The sequence below is a fragment of the Oncorhynchus mykiss genome, chromosome 15, assembly GCF_013265735.2.
Source record: "Oncorhynchus mykiss isolate Arlee chromosome 15, USDA_OmykA_1.1, whole genome shotgun sequence".
NCBI classification, from domain to species: Eukaryota; Metazoa; Chordata; class Actinopteri; order Salmoniformes; family Salmonidae; genus Oncorhynchus; species Oncorhynchus mykiss.
Genome location: NC_048579.1, coordinates 71,838,414 through 71,859,635, shown reverse-complemented (window position 1 = coordinate 71,859,635; position 21,222 = coordinate 71,838,414). Strand labels below are relative to the sequence as shown.

The window sequence follows — 21,222 nt, the reverse complement described above, 5'->3', positions numbered from 1 at the left end:
TCAAACCAAGCTGCTTACCTATTGCAGATTCAGTCTTCCCAGCCTGGTGCAGGTCTACAATTTTGTTTCTGGTGTCCTTTGACAGCTCTTTGGTCTTGGCCATAGTGGAGTTTGGAGTGTGACTGTTTGAGGTTGTGGACAGGTGTCTTTTATACTGATAACAAGGTCAAACAGGTGCTATTAATACAGGTAACGAGTGGAGGACAGAGGAGCCTCTTAAAGAAGAAGTTACAGGTCTGTGAGGGCCAGAAATCTTGCTTGTTTGTAGGTGACCAAATACTTATTTTCCACCATAATTTGCAAATAAATTCATAAAAAATCCTACAATGTGATTTTTTTCCCATTTTGTCTGTCATAGTTGAAGTGTACCTATCATGAAAATTACAGGCCTCTCTCATCTTGGTGGCTGACTAAATACTTTTTTGCCCCACTGTAACTGCCCAGGAGGAAGGCAGGTCACACTCTGAATGATACACCCTATGACAGCTTCCGGTGTATTGATGGTGGGGGGGCGAAATCTGAAAATGAATGTAATCCTACTTTGTGGTTTTTCATGAAGGCTCTATGTTAAACTGATCACACTATAAGGCTCTATGTTAAACTGATCACACTATAAGGCTCTATGTTAAACTGATCACACTATAAGGCTCTATGTTACACTGATCACACTATAAGGCTCTATGTTAAACTGATCACACTATATGTGTTTGTGGATGTAGATGTGGTTGTCCTTGTTGGACAGGGCCAGTGGACGTCTTTCAGCGATGTTCCTATCGTCCAATTCATTGCTAAATATACAAGCATTGTTTCCAGTCTCGTAAAGACTACAACTTGTGTTGGGTGGTGCTTCGTGGTCTGGCTCCTGTCCCTTCTCCAATAAGTTTTTTTTTTAAAGATACTATATCAACAATTCTATTTTTACTTCTAATTGAGAATAATCCGTTTTGCTGTGAAGGGAAAAAAATCAATGGTATCTCATCACGTCTCAGCTGGCGTCGAAATGGATTTCCTAACAGTCCAGTCTGATAATCCCTCTGGTAATCTTTGGTCACCGCATCATTCTTGATAGCCGCAAGCCACTAGGAGAATCAGGGTGAATCTCTGGTAGGTAGAACAGTGAAGGTAACACATTTTTGCGTTTGTTGTACTGAGCACAGCAAGGCACAGAACGCCACATGGGCATGATAACAAACAATAGTGAAAAACAAAAGTTTACAAAGTAATGTTCTGAGATTACTCTGTGTTGGTCATTCGAGGTAAACAATGGCATTATTCAAGTTTGTGGGCACGCCCCCTCTACCTAGCAGGCGGTATCAGCATTCGCTATGAATGCTGAACTTTGTAGTTCGCTGTGAGCAGACAATACACATTAAGTCAAAACTTCCCGATACTAACAGTGAAATGAAACTGCCAGAGTTCTAGCTAGATAATTGTGATGTTTATGATGAAAACATCATGTTGTTAATATAGTCATGGCTATATGCCATGGCAAGGCCAGGGTGACATTCCCCTTTCATGAACAACTGGAACAAGGCTTGAAGGGACTGGTGTCTGAACCCCACTAGAGTGAATGGTGAATATTTCCTCACTGTGGCAACCACAGCCTACTCAGCAACGGGGATCAACACTGGCTCCAAGCTGAATATCCTCAGTAAAAATGACCAGAGGGCCTTAATGTTGGAAGCGTCCGATTTTGAGTGCTTCTGTATAATTATCTCATACTTATCTCACTTTTGAAAAGGATAATTCACCCTTCTGTGTCACTAACCTACTTCCTATACGATGAATGAAGTCAGTACCGTATGTTCTTGGCAACAAGCTCAGTGACAATTCTCAGAGAGTAAGCTCAGAGTATTCATAAAGCATTTCAGAGAGGGCTGATCTAGGATCAGATCCCCCCTGCCCATTAATTATAAACTGAAAGCCTAAACTGATCCTAGATCAGCACTCCTACGCTGAGACGTTTTTGGAATATGGGCCCAACAAGGTCATTATGAAGTCTGTGCCGGTAACACATCTCTGTTGGACTCTCCTCCTCCTCTCCTCTCCTCCTCCTTCTCTCCTCCTCCTATCCTCTTTCTCTCCTCTCCTAATCCTCTCCTCCTTCTCTCCTCCTCTCCTCTCCTTCTTCTCTGCTCTCATCCTCCTCTCCTCCTTCTCTGCTCTCCTCCTTCTCTGCTCTCCTCCTCCTCTCCTCCTTCTCTGCTCTCCTCGTCTCCTCCTCCTCTCCATTGTGAATTCTGTCTCTATAGCAGGTAGAGCTCTGTCGGCTCAACAGTCAGGAGAAGTTGGGTCTGACGCTGTGCTATCGGACTGACGATGAAGAGGATACAGCTATCTACGTCAGCCACGTAAGAACCACCACCACCATCAGCATCCTTAGGAGCCATGGAACCAATTCAGACCAATACGCCTTTCCTACGCACTTCTCAGTAGCTGATAATCAGACTTCATGCAGGTGTTAACGGGCTTTGCAGGCGTGGCTTCCTAGCTGAATACATTTAATTCAACTGCTGAAAAAACTCCCACTTGCTGTCCATCAGATTTTCCTGTGGAGTTTTCGTTTCATAGGGGTTTCAGTACATTTATGTATAACCAACCATTCCTTTAAAGTTGGTGTACCTTATATTATAATTTTCTCGACAGGCTTACTAGAATAGATGGAGAGAACGGTTCAGAATATTAGGAATCAATGAAAGAAAACCATATATTGTAAATGTATGCATATTCGTGTCCTGTTCACCACCAATTGGTTGATTTTAAAATATTCTGATCTTGTATATTATTTAGGGTTAGGAAAGTATTTATGAATAATTTCATAAAAGTTTGGCGAGCCTTTACGCACAACATATATTGGTGAATCAAAAATACAGTGGTTTGATTCATTCTTAAATTTTCCATATTCACTTGTTCAATTCATGACATATTGAAAGGTGAGAAAAGTGTACAATAGGGGTGGAACATTAGTCCTATAAATCTACTGTAATAATCCTCACTGATCATAGAACCGTGATGACAGCGGTCCAGTCGTCGTGAACCGTGCACCAGGGTCCAGGTTTAACCCGCTACGTGTGCTCTGAGTTCCAGAATTGATTCAAATAGGCTACGTCCTAAATTACTGCACAGCTTGTAATACGTTAGCCTAATATGCTCTACTATTGCTAGCAATCCTCTAGCAAAATGTAAGGAAACAAACAGTAAAGGGACAGTTGTAAATTAATGTGAGTTTACCTGAAGGTGTTTACCGATAGTCATTAATATTTAACATGATACAAGTTGCAAAAAACACAGTGAACAGTCCAGGCATATAATTAAAACATTCTAGAAATCCTAAATCAACTCGGTAGCTATGTTTCAGTTTGCTGCCATATGACTGGTTTCACATTTGTCTCCAGTGATCATAAGGTGAAATGGAACTAAAACAATGTTATATTTGAAATGGCTTATTCATTCACTGCATATCCATCGCCAAACCCACTGGCTCCAGGTCATCTATAAGTCTTTGCTAGGTAAAGCCCCACCTTATCTCAGCTCACTGGTCACCATAGCAACACCCACCCGTAGCACGCGCTCCAGCAGATATATTTCACTATATACACCAAAGCCAACACCTCCTTTGGCCACCTTTTCTTCCAGGTCTCTGCTGCCAATGACTGGAACGAATTGCAAAAATCTCTGAAGCTGGAGTCTTATATCTCCCTCTCTAACTTTAAGCATCAGCTGTCAGAGCAGCTTACCGATCACTGTACCTGTTCACAGCCAATCTGTAAATAGCCCACCCAACTACCTCATCCCCATATTATTACTTACCCTCTTGCTCTTTGCACCCCAGTATCTCTACTTGCACATCATCATCTGCACATCTTTCACTCCAGTATTAATGCTAAATTGTAATTATTTTCTCCCCTAGGGCCTGTTTATTGCCTACCTCCCTACTCTTCTACACTTCCACACACTGTACATAGATTTTTCTATTTTTATTTTATTTTGTGTTGTTGACTGTATGTTTGTTTATGTGTAACTCTGTGTTGTTGTTTTTGTCGCAGTGCTTTGCTTTACCTTGGCCAGGTCACAGCTGTAAATGAGAACTTGTTCTCAACTGGCCTACCTGGTTAAATAAAGGTTAAATAAAATAAATTAACTTTTTAAAATATCAATCAAATTCCCGTCAATCAAATGTATTTATAAAGCCCTTTTTACATCAGCCGATGTCACAAAGTGCTACACAGAAACCCAGCCTGAAACATCAAACGGCAATAGGTCGTATCAATAGGTCTTATCAATAGGTCTTATCAATAGGTCTCATCAATAGATATTATCAATAGGTCTTATCAATTGGTCTTATCAATAAGTCTTATCAATTGGTCTTATCAATAGGTCTTATCAATAGATATTATCAATTGGTCTTATCAATAGGTCTTATCAATAGATATTATCAATAGGTCTTATCAATAGGTCTTATCAATAGGTCTTATCAATAGATATTATCAATAGGTCTTATCAATAGGTCTTATCAATAGGTCTTATCAAAAGGTCTTATCAATTCGTACATGACAGTACGTGGGGAATGGTGTTATTTCTATCTGAACAAAGAAAGTAGATGTTTTTACACTTGGAACTGACAAGTTGCTCGACCACATTCATTCATTTCGTGGTGCATAAGGGTGGTGGAATTGTGAGGGAATTATGTCAAGGTCAGAATACGGTGTATCTGTAGACACACCTCCGCTACACCTTCATTTCTTTCATCTTAAACACGAACAAATAGCGAATAAATAGCGTGCTATTCTCATGCTTAAATTCAAGGTCAGAATACGCATGGGGAGAAAAGTGCATAAAAAAAGGGAATTATGTTCCATGAATGCGCGCTTAACTCTGGTCGGAATTCCCCGTTAGGAGACTCGATCTTCCCCAGAGAAGTGTCCTGTTTGGTGGGACACAGATCTATCCATGCCCCCCTCCTGAGTCTGGTTCTCTGGTACACGGTCATATGACAAACTGCACTCCCAAGGAAGGGCTTGGTTAACAGGAAGAGCTTGGTTAACAGGAAGGGCTTGGTTAACAGGAAGAGCTTGGTTAACAGGAAGGGCTTGGTTAACAGGAAGGGCTTGGTTAACAGGAAGAGCTTGGTTAACAGGAAGGGCTTGGTTAACAGGAAGAGCTTGGTTAACAGGAAGAGCTTGGTTAACAGGAAGGGCTTGGTTAACAGGAAGGGCTTGGTTAACAGGAAGGGCTTGGTTAACAGGAAGGGCTTGGTTAACAGGAAGGGAAGAGACACGGTGTGTTAGAATAAATCAAAGAAGGAATCCCACCACATAATCAATTACCTTTTACAGTCAGAAGCAATTAAAAGATAACTGTGAATTCCCATTTGATATCGTATAATGTTGTGGAATATTGACTGACTTCAACTGAATTAGAAGGTGTTAAGGAATGAGGAGGTGTTTGAATGTTTGCCAATAATATCTCTTTCGCTCCAAATGAACCATGCATGGAGAGAGAGGAGAGGAAAGCAAGAGAATGAACCATGCATGGAGAGAGAGGAGAGGAAAGCAAGAGAATGAACCATGCATGGAGAGAGAGGAGAGGAAAGCAAGAGAATGAACCATGCATGGAGAGAGAGGAGAGGAAAGCAAGAGAATGAACCATGCATGGAGAGAGAGGAGAGGAAAGCAAGAGAATGAACCATGCATGGAGAGAGAGGAGAGGAAAGCAAGAGAATGAACCATGCATGGAGAGAGAGGAGAGGAAAGCAAGAGAAGTTTGAAATACTCCCCTCGTTCTGTTCAATATTCTAATTGAGGATTTTAATTAGTCCACAGTGAGTGACACCCTTCCTTCCTCCTCCTGCAGAGTGTAAAATGACACATATTCCCACCACCGCCTCTGCATACCAAAGACTGAAACAAAGAGCAGAGAGACAGCTGAGTGGAAATAATGTCTCTCAGACTAAAGTAAAGCTAAAGCTCTCATTCTGGTGGTGTCTGGGGGGGGAAACTGGGGGGGGGGGGGGGTGTTTGTATGTGTGTGTGTGTGTGTGTGCGGTATTGCCTTGCTCTTACACCAGCTTCCTCTTCAATAAGCTGAAGCGTTACCTCAGGTAAAGTAGGAACAGCACCTGCAGTTGCCTCATACCCCTCTAACATCATGTTATAAACCTAAACAGTATATCTGTATATCTTTTTGATTCCAGTACATGCTAATGAGCCTCAATCAAATGTATTTCTGTGTATAATGTTGGTGTCACTTTCCTTGTGGAAGCACAGGTCTGTTTTCCTGGTTGGTTTTGAACACCTACGTATAGCTCTTGATCTTGACTCTGAGAACTACAAAGCGTTTGAAGTAATTGCAGAGAAATGGAAGCGGTATTGAAATCATACCAAGTAGATTAGATTCCCTCAAAAACGTATCCACAGGGATTGCCTGTGAAAAATATGAAATGTTATTATAGAAATTAGAAATGTCTACACATTTTCAGCTGAATCATTCCTGACTTATTAATACACTTCCAATGTTAATTTTCTCTTGCTGAGCTCCTTATTTTGATGTTCAGTTCTTTGATGAAAGAAATGCTTGTTTTTTGTAACTGAAATTCAAAGGTAGGAAGAAAAAACTCTGAACACATATCGTCAAGGGAACGATTTGAGATTCGATACAAGCACTCCCCAAAAACTGAAAACAAAATAATGAGAAAATCAATAAATGTTGAAATGAGTTTTCTCATGAAGATTCATTCCCTTTTCTTAAACCAGGCGGGAAGATGGTTGTTGACACCAACATCAGTGTTATCTTGGTGGACAGCTACCACACTAATAAACTACAATCCATACTGTCATATTTCAAACTATATATTGCGACCCAAATGGCACCCTATACTCTATATAGTACACTACTAGAGCCCAATGGACCATGCTCAAAAGTAGTGCACTATTTAGGGAATAGGGTGCCATTGGGGACACACAGCCTATTACCATGTGATGATGAGCTCAATGGAAGTTTTGAGGAATGGTTGGATGCTCGGCGTTGTATTGTTGAAGCAATATCTTCAGATGGGGATCTTCACAAGAAGAGAAAGCAATGAAGGTGTTTGATAATGATCCACCAGACAGTGACATGGCAACAGTAGTGTTTGGGCATCCAGCTGCCTGTTCTAGCAGACAGTGACATGGCAACAGTAGTGACTTGGGTATCCAGCTGCCTGTTCTAGCAGACAGTGACATGGCAACAGTAGTGTTTGGGCATCCAGCTGCCTGTTCTAGCAGACAGTGACATGGCAACAGTAGTGACTTGGGTATCCAGCTGCCTGTTCTAGCAGACAGTGACATGGCAACAGTAGTGTTTGGGCATCCAGCTGCCTGTTCTAGCAGACAGTGACATGGCAACAGTAGTGACTTGGGTATCCAGCTGCCTGTTCTAGCAGACAGTGACATGGCAACAGTAGTGACTTGGGTATCCAGCTGCCTGTTCTAGCAGACAGTGACATGGCAACAGTAGTGTTTGGGCATCCAGCTGCCTGTTCTAGCAGACAGTGACATGGCAACAGTAGTGTTTGGGCATCCAGCTGCCTGTTCTAGCAGACAGTGACATGGCAACAGTAGTGACTTGGGTATCCAGCTGCCTGTTCTAGCAGACAGTGACATGGCAACAGTAGTGACTTGGGTATCCAGCTGCCTGTTCTAGCAGACAGTGACATGGCAACAGTAGTGTTTGGGCATCCAGCTGCCTGTTCTAGCAGACAGTGACATGGCAACAGTAGTGTTTGGGCATCCAGCTGCCTGTTCTAGCAGACAGTGACATGGTAACAGTAGTGACTTGGGTATCCAGCTGCCTGTTCTAGCAGACAGTGACATGGCAACAGTAGTGTTTGGGCATCCAGCTGCCTGTTCTAGCAGACAGTGACATGGCAACAGTAGTGTTTGGGCATCCAGCTGCCTGTTCTAGCAGACAGTGACATGGCAACAGTAGTGACTTGGGTATCCAGCTGCCTGTTCTAGCAGACAGTGACATGGCAACAGTAGTGTTTGGGCATCCAGCTGCCTGTTCTAGCAGACAGTGACATGGCAACAGTAGTGACTTGGGTATCCAGCTGCCTGTTCTAGCAGACAGTGACATGGCAACAGTAGTGTTTGGGCATCCAGCTGCCTGTTCTAGCAGACAGTGACATGGCAACAGTAGTGACTTGGGTATCCAGCTGCCTGTTCTAGCAGACAGTGACATGGTAACAGTAGTGTTTGGGCATCCAGCTGCCTGTTCTAGCAGACAGTGACATGGCAACAGTAGTGACTTGGGTATCCAGCTGCCTGTTCTAGCAGACAGTGACATGGCAACAGTAGTGTTTGGGCATCCAGCTGCCTGTTCTAGCAGACAGTGACATGGCAACAGTAGTGACTTGGGTATCCAGCTGCCTGTTCTAGCAGACAGTGACATGGCAACAGTAGTGTTTGGGTATCCAGCTGCCTGTTCTACCAGACAGTGACATGGCAACAGTAGTGACTTGGGTATCCAGCTGCCTGTTCTAGCAGACAGTGACATGGCAACAGTAGTGACTTGGGTATCCAGCTGCCTGTTCTACCAGACAGTGACATGGCAACAGTAGTGTTTGGGTATCCAGCTGCCTGTTCTACCAGACAGTGACATGGCAACAGTAGTGACTTGGGTATCCAGCTGCCTGTTCTAGCAGACTGTGACATGGCAACAGTAGTGTTTGGGCATCCAGCTGCCTGTTCTAGCAGACAGTGACATGGCAACAGTAGTGTTTGGGTATCCAGCTGCCTGTTCTAGCAGACAGTGACATGGTAAGAGTAGTGACTTGGGTATCCAGCTGCCTGTTCTAGCAGACAGTGACATGGCAACAGTAGTGACTTGGGTATCCAGCTGCCTGTTCTAGCAGACAGTGACATGGTAACAGTAGTGACTTGGGTATCCAGCTGCCTGTTCTAGCAGACAGTGACATGGCAACAGTAGTGTTTGGGTATCCAGCTGCCTGTTCTAGCAGACAGTGACATGGCAACAGTAGTGTTTGGGCATCCAGCTGCCTGTTCTAGCAGACAGTGACATGGCAACAGTAGTGACTTGGGTATCCAGCTGCCTGTTCTAGCAGACAGTGACATGGCAACAGTAGTGACTTGGGTATCCAGCTGCCTGTTCTAGCAGACAGTGACATGGCAACAGTAGTGTTTGGGCATCCAGCTGCCTGTTCTAGCAGACAGTGACATGGCAACAGTAGTGACTTGGGTATCCAGCTGCCTGTTCTAGCAGACAGTGACATGGCAACAGTAGTGTTTGGGCATCCAGCTGCCTGTTCTAGCAGACAGTGACATGGCAACAGTAGTGACTTGGGTATCCAGCTGCCTGTTCTAGCAGACAGTGACATGGCAACAGTAGTGTTTGGGCATCCAGCTGCCTGTTCTAGCAGACAGTGACATGGCAACAGTAGTGACTTGGGTATCCAGCTGCCTGTTCTAGCAGACAGTGACATGGCAACAGTAGTGACTTGGGTATCCAGCTGCCTGTTCTAGCAGACAGTGACATGGCAACAGTAGTGTTTGGGCATCCAGCTGCCTGTTCTAGCAGACAGTGACATGGCAACAGTAGTGACTTGGGTATCCAGCTGCCTGTTCTACCAGACAGTGACATGGCAACAGTAGTGACTTGGGTATCCAGCTGCCTGTTCTAGCAGACAGTGACATGGCAACAGTAGTGTTTGGGCATCCAGCTGCCTGTTCTAGCAGACAGTGACATGGTAACAGTAGTGACTTGTGTATCCAGCTGCCTGTTCTACCAGACAGTGACATGGCAACAGTAGTGACTTGGGTATCCAGCTGCCTGTTCTAGCAGACAGTGACATGGCAACAGTAGTGTTTGGGCATCCAGCTGCCTGTTCTAGCAGACAGTGACATGGCAACAGTAGTGACTTGGGTATCCAGCTGCCTGTTCTAGCAGACAGTGACATGGCAACAGTAGTGACTTGGGTATCCAGCTGCCTGTTCTAGCAGACAGTGACATGGCAACAGTAGTGTTTGGGCATCCAGCTGCCTGTTCTAGCAGACAGTGACATGGTAACAGTAGTGACTTGGGTATCCAGCTGCCTGTTCTAGCAGACAGTGACATGGTAACAGTAGTGACTTGGGTATCCAGCTGCCTGTTCTAGCAGACAGTGACATGGCAACAGTAGTGTTTGGGCATCCAGCTGCCTGTTCTAGCAGACAGTGACATGGCAACAGTAGTGTTTGGGTATCCAGCTGCCTGTTCTAGCAGACAGTGACATGGCAACAGTAGTGACTTGGGTATCCAGCTGCCTGTTCTAGCAGACAGTGACATGGTAACAGTAGTGACTTGGGTATCCAGCTGCCTGTTCTAGCAGACAGTGACATGGCAACAGTAGTGTTTGGGCATCCAGCTGCCTGTTCTAGCAGACAGTGACATGGCAATAGTAGTGTTTGGGTATCCAGCTGCCTGTTCTAGCAGACAGTGACATGGCAACAGTAGTGACTTGGGTATCCAGCTGCCTGTTCTAGCAGACAGTGACATGGTAACAGTAGTAACGTGTGTGTATGGCGTCTGGATTGATTTGTTGTTTTATTTGTTCAGGTTGGACCCAACAGCATTGCTGCCAGGGACGGGCGCATTAGGGAAGGAGATCGAATATTACAGGTACGTATTTTAATCTCAAGAACAATTACATGAGCGCAACCACACACACACACACACACGCAAGCACACACACACTCACACACACACACTCACACACACATACACACACGCAAGCACACACACTCAAAGGCACCCTCCCTGTAAGCTCTCTTCTAGGAGCAGAGCTGTTGTTGTCTTCGGGCTACAGATCATATGCATATTTAATGGCTACACTTAAGCTGGAAAATGAAAGTCCTTAGCGTTGTTTTCACACAGCAGCACCACATCCTCCCTGGCGGGTCTCTCTCTCTCTGAGAACTGTAGAGCCACCTGGCGGGTCTCTCTCTCTCTCTCTCTGAGAACTGTAGAGCCACCTGGCGGGTCTCTCTCTCTCTCTCTCTGAGAACTGTAGAGACACCTGGTGGGTCTCTCTCTCTCTCTCTCTGAGAACTGTAGAGCCAGCTGGCGGGTCTCTCTCTCTCTCTGAGAACTGTAGAGCCACCTGGCGGGTCACATCAGAGGGAGAGAAAGGAGTGTGGAAGTGGGTTTGAGTGTGAGAGTGTGAGAGTGTGTGTGTGTGTGTGTTTCTAGTTTTACTATCCTTGTGGGGACCAGAAGTCCTCACAAAGATAGTAAATCAAGGAACATGTGGACAAGTAGGGACATTTCGTTGATCCCCACAAGGAAAACGGCTATTTTAGGTTTTAGGGGTTAGGTTTAGGGTTAGGGTTACAATTAAGATTAGGGTTAGACTTTGAGTCAGTGTTAGGGTTACATTTAGGGTTAGGTAAAGGGTTTAGGGAAAATATAATTTTGAATAGGAATCAATTGTTTGGTACCCACTTGGATAGTAAATTAAACGTGTGTGTGTGTGTGTGTGTGTGTGCGATGTGTGTTAGCTGTGTTAGGTGTGAACAGAGATTAGAAGTAGTAGTCAGTGATTTCTACACTCTCCCAGTAGTAGCAGTAATGATGTTAGGTGACTGGTGGACCCAAACACTGCACAGTCTCTTCTGATTGGAGGGCTAAGCCCCGGTTGTATTCTGATTGGAGGGCTGAGCCCTGGTGTTCTCTGGGTCCCATTATCTCTCTGTGACAAGCCCATTACTCTGCAGGGGAAAGATGAACGCCACCTGTCACAGTACAGTTAATTGTATGTCTGGATGGGCGCAGTGCTCCGCTGAGACCAGCCTTTCATGAACACCGTGCAGCTCTCTCTCTCTCTCTCTCTCTCGCTCTCTCTCGCTCTCTCTCCCATGGCCGTGGCTGGCCCCCACTGCCCTCCATCTTTAATCAATGCAGAGAAGAGACAGGACACAGAGCAGACCAGACATCCTCTGCCTGCCTGTGAAAGTGTGAATTCATAATTGACTGGAGGTGCTTTTCTCAGAGAGACGGAGAGGTGGAGGGAGAGATTAAAAGGGGGATGGTTTCCTCAAACACTCCATCTTCTGTGATGGAGGAGTTCAGTGAATGACTGTGATGTGCCCTGTATAGAGGCGGAAGGGAGTCATTTAAAGGGGGATGGTTTCGTCAGTCAGTCAGGAGTTTAATCGCTGTATGTACAATATGTGAGTGAGTGTGTACTGGATACAGAACTTTCTAATCTCTTTGTGTACTAGATACAGAACTTTCTAATCTCTTTGTGTACTAGATACAGAACTTTCTAATCTCTTTGTGTATTAGATACAGTACTTTCTAATATCTTTGTGTACTAGATACAGTACTTTCTAATATCTTTGTGTATTAGATACAGTACTTTCTAATATCTTTGTGTACTAGATACATTACTTTCTAATCTCTTTGTGTACTAGATACAGTACTTTCTAATCTCTTTGTGTACAAGATACATTACTTTCTAACATCCTTGTGTACTAGATACAGTAATGTCTAATATCTTTGTGTACTAGATGCAGTACTTTCTAATATCTTTGTGTACTAGATACAGTACTTTCTAATCTCTTTATGTATGTGTTTTACATCATTTCTTCATTCATTCTTCTTCCGGGATGGAGTTTAGTTGTCAGTGAGTGTAACAGACAGTAACAGGATCTCTTTCTTAATCAGTATGTGTGGACTATATATTTTCTCATCTCTTTACGTGCGTGTTACCAGATCAATGGCTGTGACGTACAGGACAGGCAGGAAGCTTTCACTCTCCTGTCCAATGAGGAGTCCAGGAGTATCGTTCTCCTGGTGACCAGACCAGAGGAGGCGTGGCTGGATGAGGAGCACAATGAACTCCTAGAGGAGCTGAAGATGGAGATCCTTGAGGAGAGGAGGAACGAGGAGGTGCAGAAGACAGGAGGAGGAGAGGAGCAGGTGAGAACAGCCTGGGGAATATAATATGAGATGGACATATTATTTGTCCATTATATACTTAAGAGTTCAAAACATTAGGAACACTTTCCTAATATTGCGTTGCACCCCTCCCAAATAGATCATATTTCAATGTTGAGAGTATAGATGTCCAGATATTGCTATTCTAGACAATACACATGTCCAGATATTGCTATTCTAGACAATACACATGTCCAGATATTGATATTCTAACAGTACAGATGTCCAGATATTGCTATTCTAGACAATACACATGTCCAGATATTGATATTCTAACAGTACAGATGTCCAGATATTGCTATTCTAGACAATACACATGTCCAGATATTGATATTCTAACAGTACAGATGTCCAGATATTGCTATTCTAGACAATACACATGTCCAGATATTGCAATTCTATTGCAATTGCTATTCTAAATGCTTAAGAGCTGGTACTATGATGTGGGCTGATGCATGTTGATAGGCTCTAGTGTTGTAGAATATCTTCCATCTTCTCTACCACAACTCTTTGTTCTCTTTCCAGGCCAAGCAGCTGGAGGAGGATGACGTCATGACAGACACGGCCACGTGTTCCTCCAATACTCAGGACAAAGACAGCGGCTTGGGGACGGGGCGCAACGAGGAGAGCTCCGAACAGGAAGTCCTCCTAGCCCGTGTCCACCGGAGGCCTGCCCAGGGCCTCAGAGACCGATGGAGGGCCAAGCATGGCCAGGGGCTGGGCAGGAGGGTGGTGGTACCCTCGGACACCCAGGGACCCAGGGGTCTGATCCAAGCCCAGGAGGGTGAGGGTGGAGTGGGGTTAGGACTGGAGTGTGACAGCCGCTTCAAGCAGCTCCTGGAGCTCAAGTGCCAGATCCGTAACAGCGGGGAGTGTGGTGTGTACTATAGCAGGAGAAGCACCATCGAGTGCAGCCTGACGGAGCAGAGTGGGGTGGGGGTCAGTGGTGGTGGAGGGATGGAACAGGAGCTGAGGATGTTGAACGATGAGCTGAGGAGTATCGAGCTGGAGTGTCAGAGCATCATGCAGGCCCACCAGCTCCGTAAGAACCAAAGGGATCCCCCCTGCACCCCTATGTGCTCCCCAGGACGAAGCCCCAAACATGGGCGTGAGCAGCATGCCAAGCTGGCCGATATCAACGAGCATCCAGGGGAGAGGCAGTGGGACAGCGACAAGCTAAGGGGGGACAAGGACAGCTCCAGTGCCTATAACACGGCTGAGAGCGCCAGGTCCACTCCTCTAGGCATGGAGAGATCCCCAGACCACTCTCTACAGAGACGCATCAGCCTCACCAACCAGAAGAACCTCCGGAGCACCATGGCAGCCTCCGGCCAGTCCATCTCCATCCCCATCCCAGACAGGTATGTAGACAATCAATCAAATGTGTTTTATTAAGCCCTTTTTAGCCTTGAGTTTAGAAAGGTGGGCCAGCAGCCGGAGGGTTGTCGGTTCCAATCCTGGGTCTTACGTTTCTATTATAGAAAATGGATAATAATGTATTATTATAATCTTCTTTTCAGAGAGCTCCTGAGTGAGACCTCGACCGGGACCACCACACACAGCCGACAGGATCCCAACCCCAGCCCTGGAACCACGGTCATCTCCAGCAGCCCCGACCAGTCCAACCCTTCCCCCTCCGAGTCAGACCCGGCCCTGCCTGCAGACGACGAGCGCTGCGACCACACCAGGAGCCACCGGGGGCCACGCAGGGTCCCTCCCTACCCGTCCCCTTACCACACAGCCCCCCAGCAGGGCGCCTCTCCAGCCCACGCCAGACACCTTCAGAGCTACATGCAGCAGCTCCTCCAGCAGACCTCCAGTCTGGAGACCTACTCCCAGTCCCAGCTCAGCCTCCTCAGCGTCTGCCGGGACCGCTCCACCCGCCCGGGGGAACCACGCCTCGAATGGAAGGTCAAAGTTCGAGCCGACGGGACGAAGTATGTAGCCCGGCGACCGGCGAGGGACCGGATTCTACGAGAACGGGCGCTGAGGATCAGGGAGGAGCGTAGTGGAGGGATGACCACGGATGACGACACTATGTCCGAGATGAAGATGGGGCGGTACTGGAGTAAAGAGGAGAGAAAGCAGCAGCTGGCCAGAGCCAGGGAGCAGAGGAGGAGGAGGGAGTACATGCAGAGGAGCCGGCTGGAGTGTCTCAGAGAGGGCCCTGGGAGCGGGGCCGAGGGCCGTAAAGAGGTCAACATCCTGGAACTCAGCCACAAGAAGATGATGAAGAAACGCAACAAGAAGATCCTGGATAACTGGATGACCATCCAGGAACTAATGAGTCACGGGGCCAGAGCACCTGAGGACCAGGGGACTAAACAAGTACACAATGCCTTCCTGTCTGTTACTACAGTATAGGACCACAGCTCCGGGGTGAAGTTTCCCTGTACACACAGATCTAGGATCATTTAAAACTACCCGGGTCGGGCATTAACCATTTGGACGATAATGAAAAACTGACCTCAGAGCAGTGTCTAGGGACAACCTTGCCCCATCTCTCTCTCTCTCTCTCATCGCGTCCATGCGGTATGACCTTACTTGCCTCGTTCAATGTGGCATTTTTTATAATGGGGAAAATCCTATATTTTTCACACTTTGTAAACTCAGTAACATTTTGTAAACTCTTTTTTTTACACTGGTTGTCGATGCACTGTGAAATGTTTTCTGCAGTTGCTCATTTATGATGTCATGAAACATGTTTCTATCAAAATCAGAATTCTCTGTAAACCACATCATCATCAATCAAGTCAAAGACATCGTGGTACGTTATCATGTTTGCATTGTTTATCCAGCATGGCAGTGATTAACTGTAGTGGTCAGAAATGTACCATATACCTGAGAACAGACACTGGACTCTTGTGCAGAATCCTCCTTGTCTTTTACTGAGGATCGACCATATAACTGCACAACCCTCTAAGACCCATTCAATATGCCAAGCTGGCCTTGTGAGTCAAAACACCACTAAATCTCTGAAGGAGCTTTCATCATTTCTGAAAATGTCAACTCAGAGTTCTCTTGGAAAATTCTGAAGTCCTGAGAATGTCAATAATTCAGTGGTGTCTCAGAGGCTTTCAGTTTCCCAGTTTAAAACAGTCTTGAAGGAAAGGTTCACTAGTCAACAGTTTCTCAGTTTATAACAGTCTTTCTTGAAGGAAGGGTTCACTAGTCAACAGTTTCTCTGTTTAAAACAGTCTTGAAGGAAGGGTTCACTAGTCAACAGTTTCTCAGTTTAAAACAGTCTTGAAGGAAGGGTTCACTAGTCAACAGTTTCTCAGTTTAAAACAGTCTTGAAGGAAGGGTTCATTAGTCAACAGTTTCTCAGTTTAAAACAGTCTTGAAGGAAGGGTTCACTAGTCAACAGTTTCTCAGTTTAAAACAGTCTTGAAGGAGGGTTCACTAGTCAACAGTTTCTCAGTTTAAAACAGTCTTGAAGGAAGGGTTCACTAGTCAACAGTTTCTCAGTTTAAAACAGTCTTGAAGGAGGGGTTCACTAGTCAACAGTTTCTCAGTTTAAAACAGTCTTGAAGGAGGGGTTCACTAGTCAACAGTTTCTCAGTTTAAAACAGTCTTGAAGGAGGGTTCACTAGTCAACAGTTTCTCAGTTTAAAACAGTCTTGAAGGAGGGGTTCACTAGTCAACAGTTTCTCAGTTTAAAACAGTCTTGAAGGAAGGGTTCACTAGTCAACAGTTTCTCAGTTTAAAACAGTCTTGAAGGAGGGGTTCACTAGTCAATAGTTTCTCAGTTTAAAACAGTCTTGAAGGAGGGTTCACTAGTCAACAGTTTCTCAGTTTAAAACAGTCTTGAAGGAGGGGTTCACTAGTCAACAGTTTCTCAGTTTAAAACAGTCTTGAAGGAAGGGTTCACTAGTCAACAGTTTCTCAGTTTAAAACAGTCTTGAAGGAGGGGTTCACTAGTCAACAGTTTCTCAGTTTAAAACAGTCTTGAAGGAAGGGTTCACTAGTCAACAGTTTCTCAGTTTAAAACAGTCTTGAAGGAGGGTTCACTAGTCAACAGTTTCTCAGTTTAAAACAGTCTTGAAGGAAGGGTTCACTAGTCAACAGTTTCTCAGTTTAAAACAGTCTTGAAGGAAGGGTTCACTAGTCAACAGTTTCTCAGTTTAAAACAGTCTTGAAGGAAGGGTTCACTAGTCAACAGTTTCTCAGTTTAAAACAGTCTTGAAGGGAAGTTTCACTAGTCAACAGTTTCTCAGTTTAAAACAGTCTTGAAGGAAGGGTTCACTAGTCAACAGTTTCTCAGTTTAAAACAGTCTTGAAGGAAGGGTTCACTAGTCAACAGTTTCTCAGTTTAAAACAGTCTTGAAGGGAAGTTTCACTAGTCAACAGTTTCTCCGTTTTAAACAGTCTTGAAGGAAGGGTTCACTAGTCAATAGTTTCTCAGTTTAAAACAGTCTTGAAGGAGGGGTTCACTAGTCAACAGTTTTTCCCCAACATCTCATTGCAAAAGTGATCTCAATGTTTCTCATCAATGGTAATTCAGTATCACTAATGAAAAAAGTGCATTTCTTACTGATTAAATAATTAATTCAAGTGATTTGATTGTTCCCCGAATACATTAAATGTAATTTATAAATACAAAACATATTTATTATTTTGTATTGCTTATTTTCAATTAGTGTACATTTATTAGTATATTCTGCATATTTTCGGACCTGTCTGAAGATCTCTTTGTATTGTCAAAAATAACACAAGTTATTGTCTCTAACGCATTATATTTCACCTAACAGTCCTTTCTGGCATTTGGTGGGGCTTCAAACGGGTGCTTTTCATTGTACACGGCTCTTCTATCTTTGCTCAGTGTTTATCGTCTTCTTTCCAGTAATCGGTAGTTGGTAACTTCATAGGCAGGTCAATGTGTGCTAATTGTGATTTTTGCAAAGGAAATGTGAATAAATTATTGTTTATCTTTATGAAACAAATTGTTGTATTGTGGTTGGTTGGATGCATTTCCTGGTTCCACGTCATAATATTCCAATCAGCATCGTCCCATATCTCATTCAGCATCTACTTCATCCATAACGTTGCTATGAGAGGTCAATCAGCATCCTCCCACATCTCATTCAGCATCTACTTCATCCATAACGTTGCTATGAGAGGTCAATCAGCATCGTCCCACATCTCATTCAGCACCTACTTCATCCATAACGTTGCTATGAGAGGTCAGTCAGCCATTTTGGGACAAACTCCACCAGCTCTAGTCATCAAGCCCTGCAAACGCCTCTGGCTCAAAAGCACTGGCATGTATCCCGTTCTCGTCACGTTTGAAACATGGAGGTTGACATGCGTGTCAGAGTAATATCATGACCCTATCATCTCTGCTCAGTGTCCCTGTTGCACCAGGAAGTGTCAGAGTAATATCATGACCCTATCATCTCTGCTCAGTGTCCCTGTTGCACCAGGAAGTGTCAGAGTAATATCATGACCCTATCATCTCTGCTCAGTGTCCCTGTTGCACCAGGAAGCTGTTTCATTATGCAGTTGAAACGCAGCAGCTGCGTCTCACATCACCTGAAGGATAAACACACCAGCATCATGTGGAAGAATAGAAGGCATTCAGAATCAGTTCTGGTGGTGTGTGTTTGGTTTTCAGTAACAAAATGAGGAAAATATTATGGCTTTCATGATCAGGATGCCAGGAAGTGACCTCATTGTGTATGCTTCTTGTATTCACGTAGATATAAATCAATTCAAGTCAATTATTTGTTAGAAGTGAGTTATTCTGTATATGATACATACTGCACATGGATATAAATACACATTTAGAGAGTAAACACCAAGACTTTCTGGCACAATCTACAGAATTATAGATGAATGACTACTCAGAAGTCACAGTCAATTCGTGACAGAAAGAGCATCAAGTAAAAGGCTTCTAAGAGGTTCATTGAATCCTCTGTTGACAGAACACTGACGGTTGAAATAGAGCAACGCTCTTTCTCTGTAGTGCTACAGCCACTCGCCGCCCAGCTCTGAACGGCATGCTTATTCACGTCAGTGCTCAGAGTCTGAACTCTGTCTTGTGACGCATCGTACTGTGAGTACACAGGCTGTCCAACACAAGGTCATTGGTTTTCTGATGTGGTTGGTCTCCTTTAAAGAGATTCTACAGGTCACAGCATCCTTCAGCTGATTCTGACAGAGATATTGGAGCCAGAAGGGGAGAACGTCAGCAACAGAGGAGTCATTCCGTCAGTCACCTTGGAGTGGATGTTGGTTAGATTAGATAGAAACTGTCTTTCTATGAGAGGTTGAGGATTGGGAGAAAGAACGACTGAGCCCAACGCTCTCAACCTCTTGTTCTCAGATTGCTTCCATTTAGAAATGTCACAAAGTATTCTCACCACATTATCGTTGACATTTTAAGCGCTTAATGTTTTTGTTGTTGTTGTTGCATTTGGATGAATTTGTATTTATTTAATATATTTCTCTATTTCAAATTTAGATTTGAAGGAGATTGGATTTGGAAATTCTCCACCTGATTCATTTGGCCCTATCTACTGACAGCAGAAGGATTTGAATGAAGCAGTCATATTACTAGTCTGTGTAAATGGTTGGCTAGGTGTTGCTGCTGGACTGTGTAGCCACAGTCCAACCATTTGGCGTTGCTTCTGGTCTGTGTAAATGGTTGGCTAGGCGTTGCTTCTGGTCTGTGTAAATGGTTGGCTAGGCGTTGCTTCTGGTCTGTGTAAATGGTTGGCTAGGCATTGCTTCTGGTCTGTGTAAATGGTTGGCTAGGCGTTGCTTCTGGTCTGTGTAAATGGTTGGCTAGGCGTTGCTTCTGGACTGTGACAGATCCTGATCCACAGACCAAATGTATTCAATTATCTTTGGTAGCACATTGGGGATGAATCATGAATAATACTGTGTGCCACAATTCCACATTTCCACTGCCACTGACTGTCACTGAATCAGACTGACTTACTATTGGCTGCGCTACGGAGAGTAACAGCATGCAATCACAGCAGCAAGATTTGTGACCTGCTGCCACAAGAAAAGGGCAACCAGTGAAGAACAAACACCATGGTAATTACAACCTATATTTATTTATTTAACCTTTATTTAACTTGGCAAGTCAGTTAAGAACAAATTATTATTTACAATGACAGTTGTCAGTTGTGATACAGTCTGGAATCGAACCATGGTCTGTAGTGAAGCCTCTGCACTGAGATGCAGTGCCTCAGACCGCTGTGATACAGTCTGGAATCGAACCATGGTCTGTAGTGAAGCCTCTGCACTGAGATGCAGTGCCTCAGACCGCTGTGATACAGTCTGGAATCGAACCATGGTCTGTAGTGAAGCCTCTGCACTGAGATGCAGTGCCTCAGACCGCTGTGATACAGTCTGGAATCGAACCATGGTCTGTAGTGAAGCCTCTGCACTGAGATGCAGTGCCTCAGACCGCTGTGATACAGTCTGGAATCGAACCATGGTCTGTAGTGAAGCCTCTGCACTGAGATGCAGTGCCTCAGACCGCTGTGATACAGTCTGGAATCGAACCATGGTCTGTAGTGAAGCCTCTGCACTGAGATACAGTGCCTCAGACCGCTGCGCCACTCGGGAGCCCTTTATGTTTATTTATTTTCAATTTTGAACTTTAACAATGTTGTACTTTAACAACACTGTATATAGACATAATATGACATTTGAAATGTCGTTATTATTTTGGAACTTGTAATGTTTACTGTTAATTTTGTCTTGTTAATTTAACTTTGTTTATTATATATTTCACTTGTTTGGCAAGGTTAACATATGTTTCCCATGTCAATAAAGCACTTAAATCGTAACTGAATTGAGAGAGAGACAGAGATAGAGATAGAGATAGAAAGAGAGAGAGAGAGAGAGAGAGAGAGAGAGAGAGAGAGAGAAAAGCAGGAGCGAGAGAGAGAAAAAAAGACAGAGAGTGTGTGTGTGTGAGAGAGAGAGTGAGAGAGAGAGAGAGAGAGAGAGAGAGAGAGGCAGGAGAGGAAGACGCAGTACTTACCTGAGGTAATGTCATGTTCAATGGACCAGCATTGGGGTGTGTCTGGTATCTCTCATGAACTGAAGACAGACAGAGGAGATTGACAGGGACGGGGGGGGATCTCTCTCTCTCTCTCCTAATGCTTTTAATATTGGATGGGATGCCTTTGATCTTCTCTATCACTAAATGGACAGGCATCCCCACGCTCCCGACCCCCATCCCAATCCCACTTTACCTAGTCTGTCTATCAGTCTGTCTGTCAGGATTTA

General features: G+C 44.5%; 1 protein-coding gene across 1 annotated transcript in view; it reads left to right on the top strand.

Moving 5' to 3' along the window:
• The window catches only part of LOC118938840 (PDZ domain-containing RING finger protein 4-like), an 81,539-nt gene extending 63,628 nt beyond the window's left edge, over positions 1–17,911 (top strand). The window contains exons 4-8 of the mRNA XM_036945235.1: positions 2,253–2,351; positions 10,591–10,653; positions 12,748–12,954; positions 13,498–14,333; positions 14,493–17,911. Coding sequence (XP_036801130.1) covers positions 2,253–2,351; positions 10,591–10,653; positions 12,748–12,954; positions 13,498–14,333; positions 14,493–15,336 — 2,049 coding nt within the window. The 3' untranslated portion in view covers positions 15,337–17,911. The remainder of the gene's footprint in view (positions 1–2,252; positions 2,352–10,590; positions 10,654–12,747; positions 12,955–13,497; positions 14,334–14,492) is intronic.
• The last annotated feature ends 3,311 nt before the right edge of the window (positions 17,912–21,222 follow it).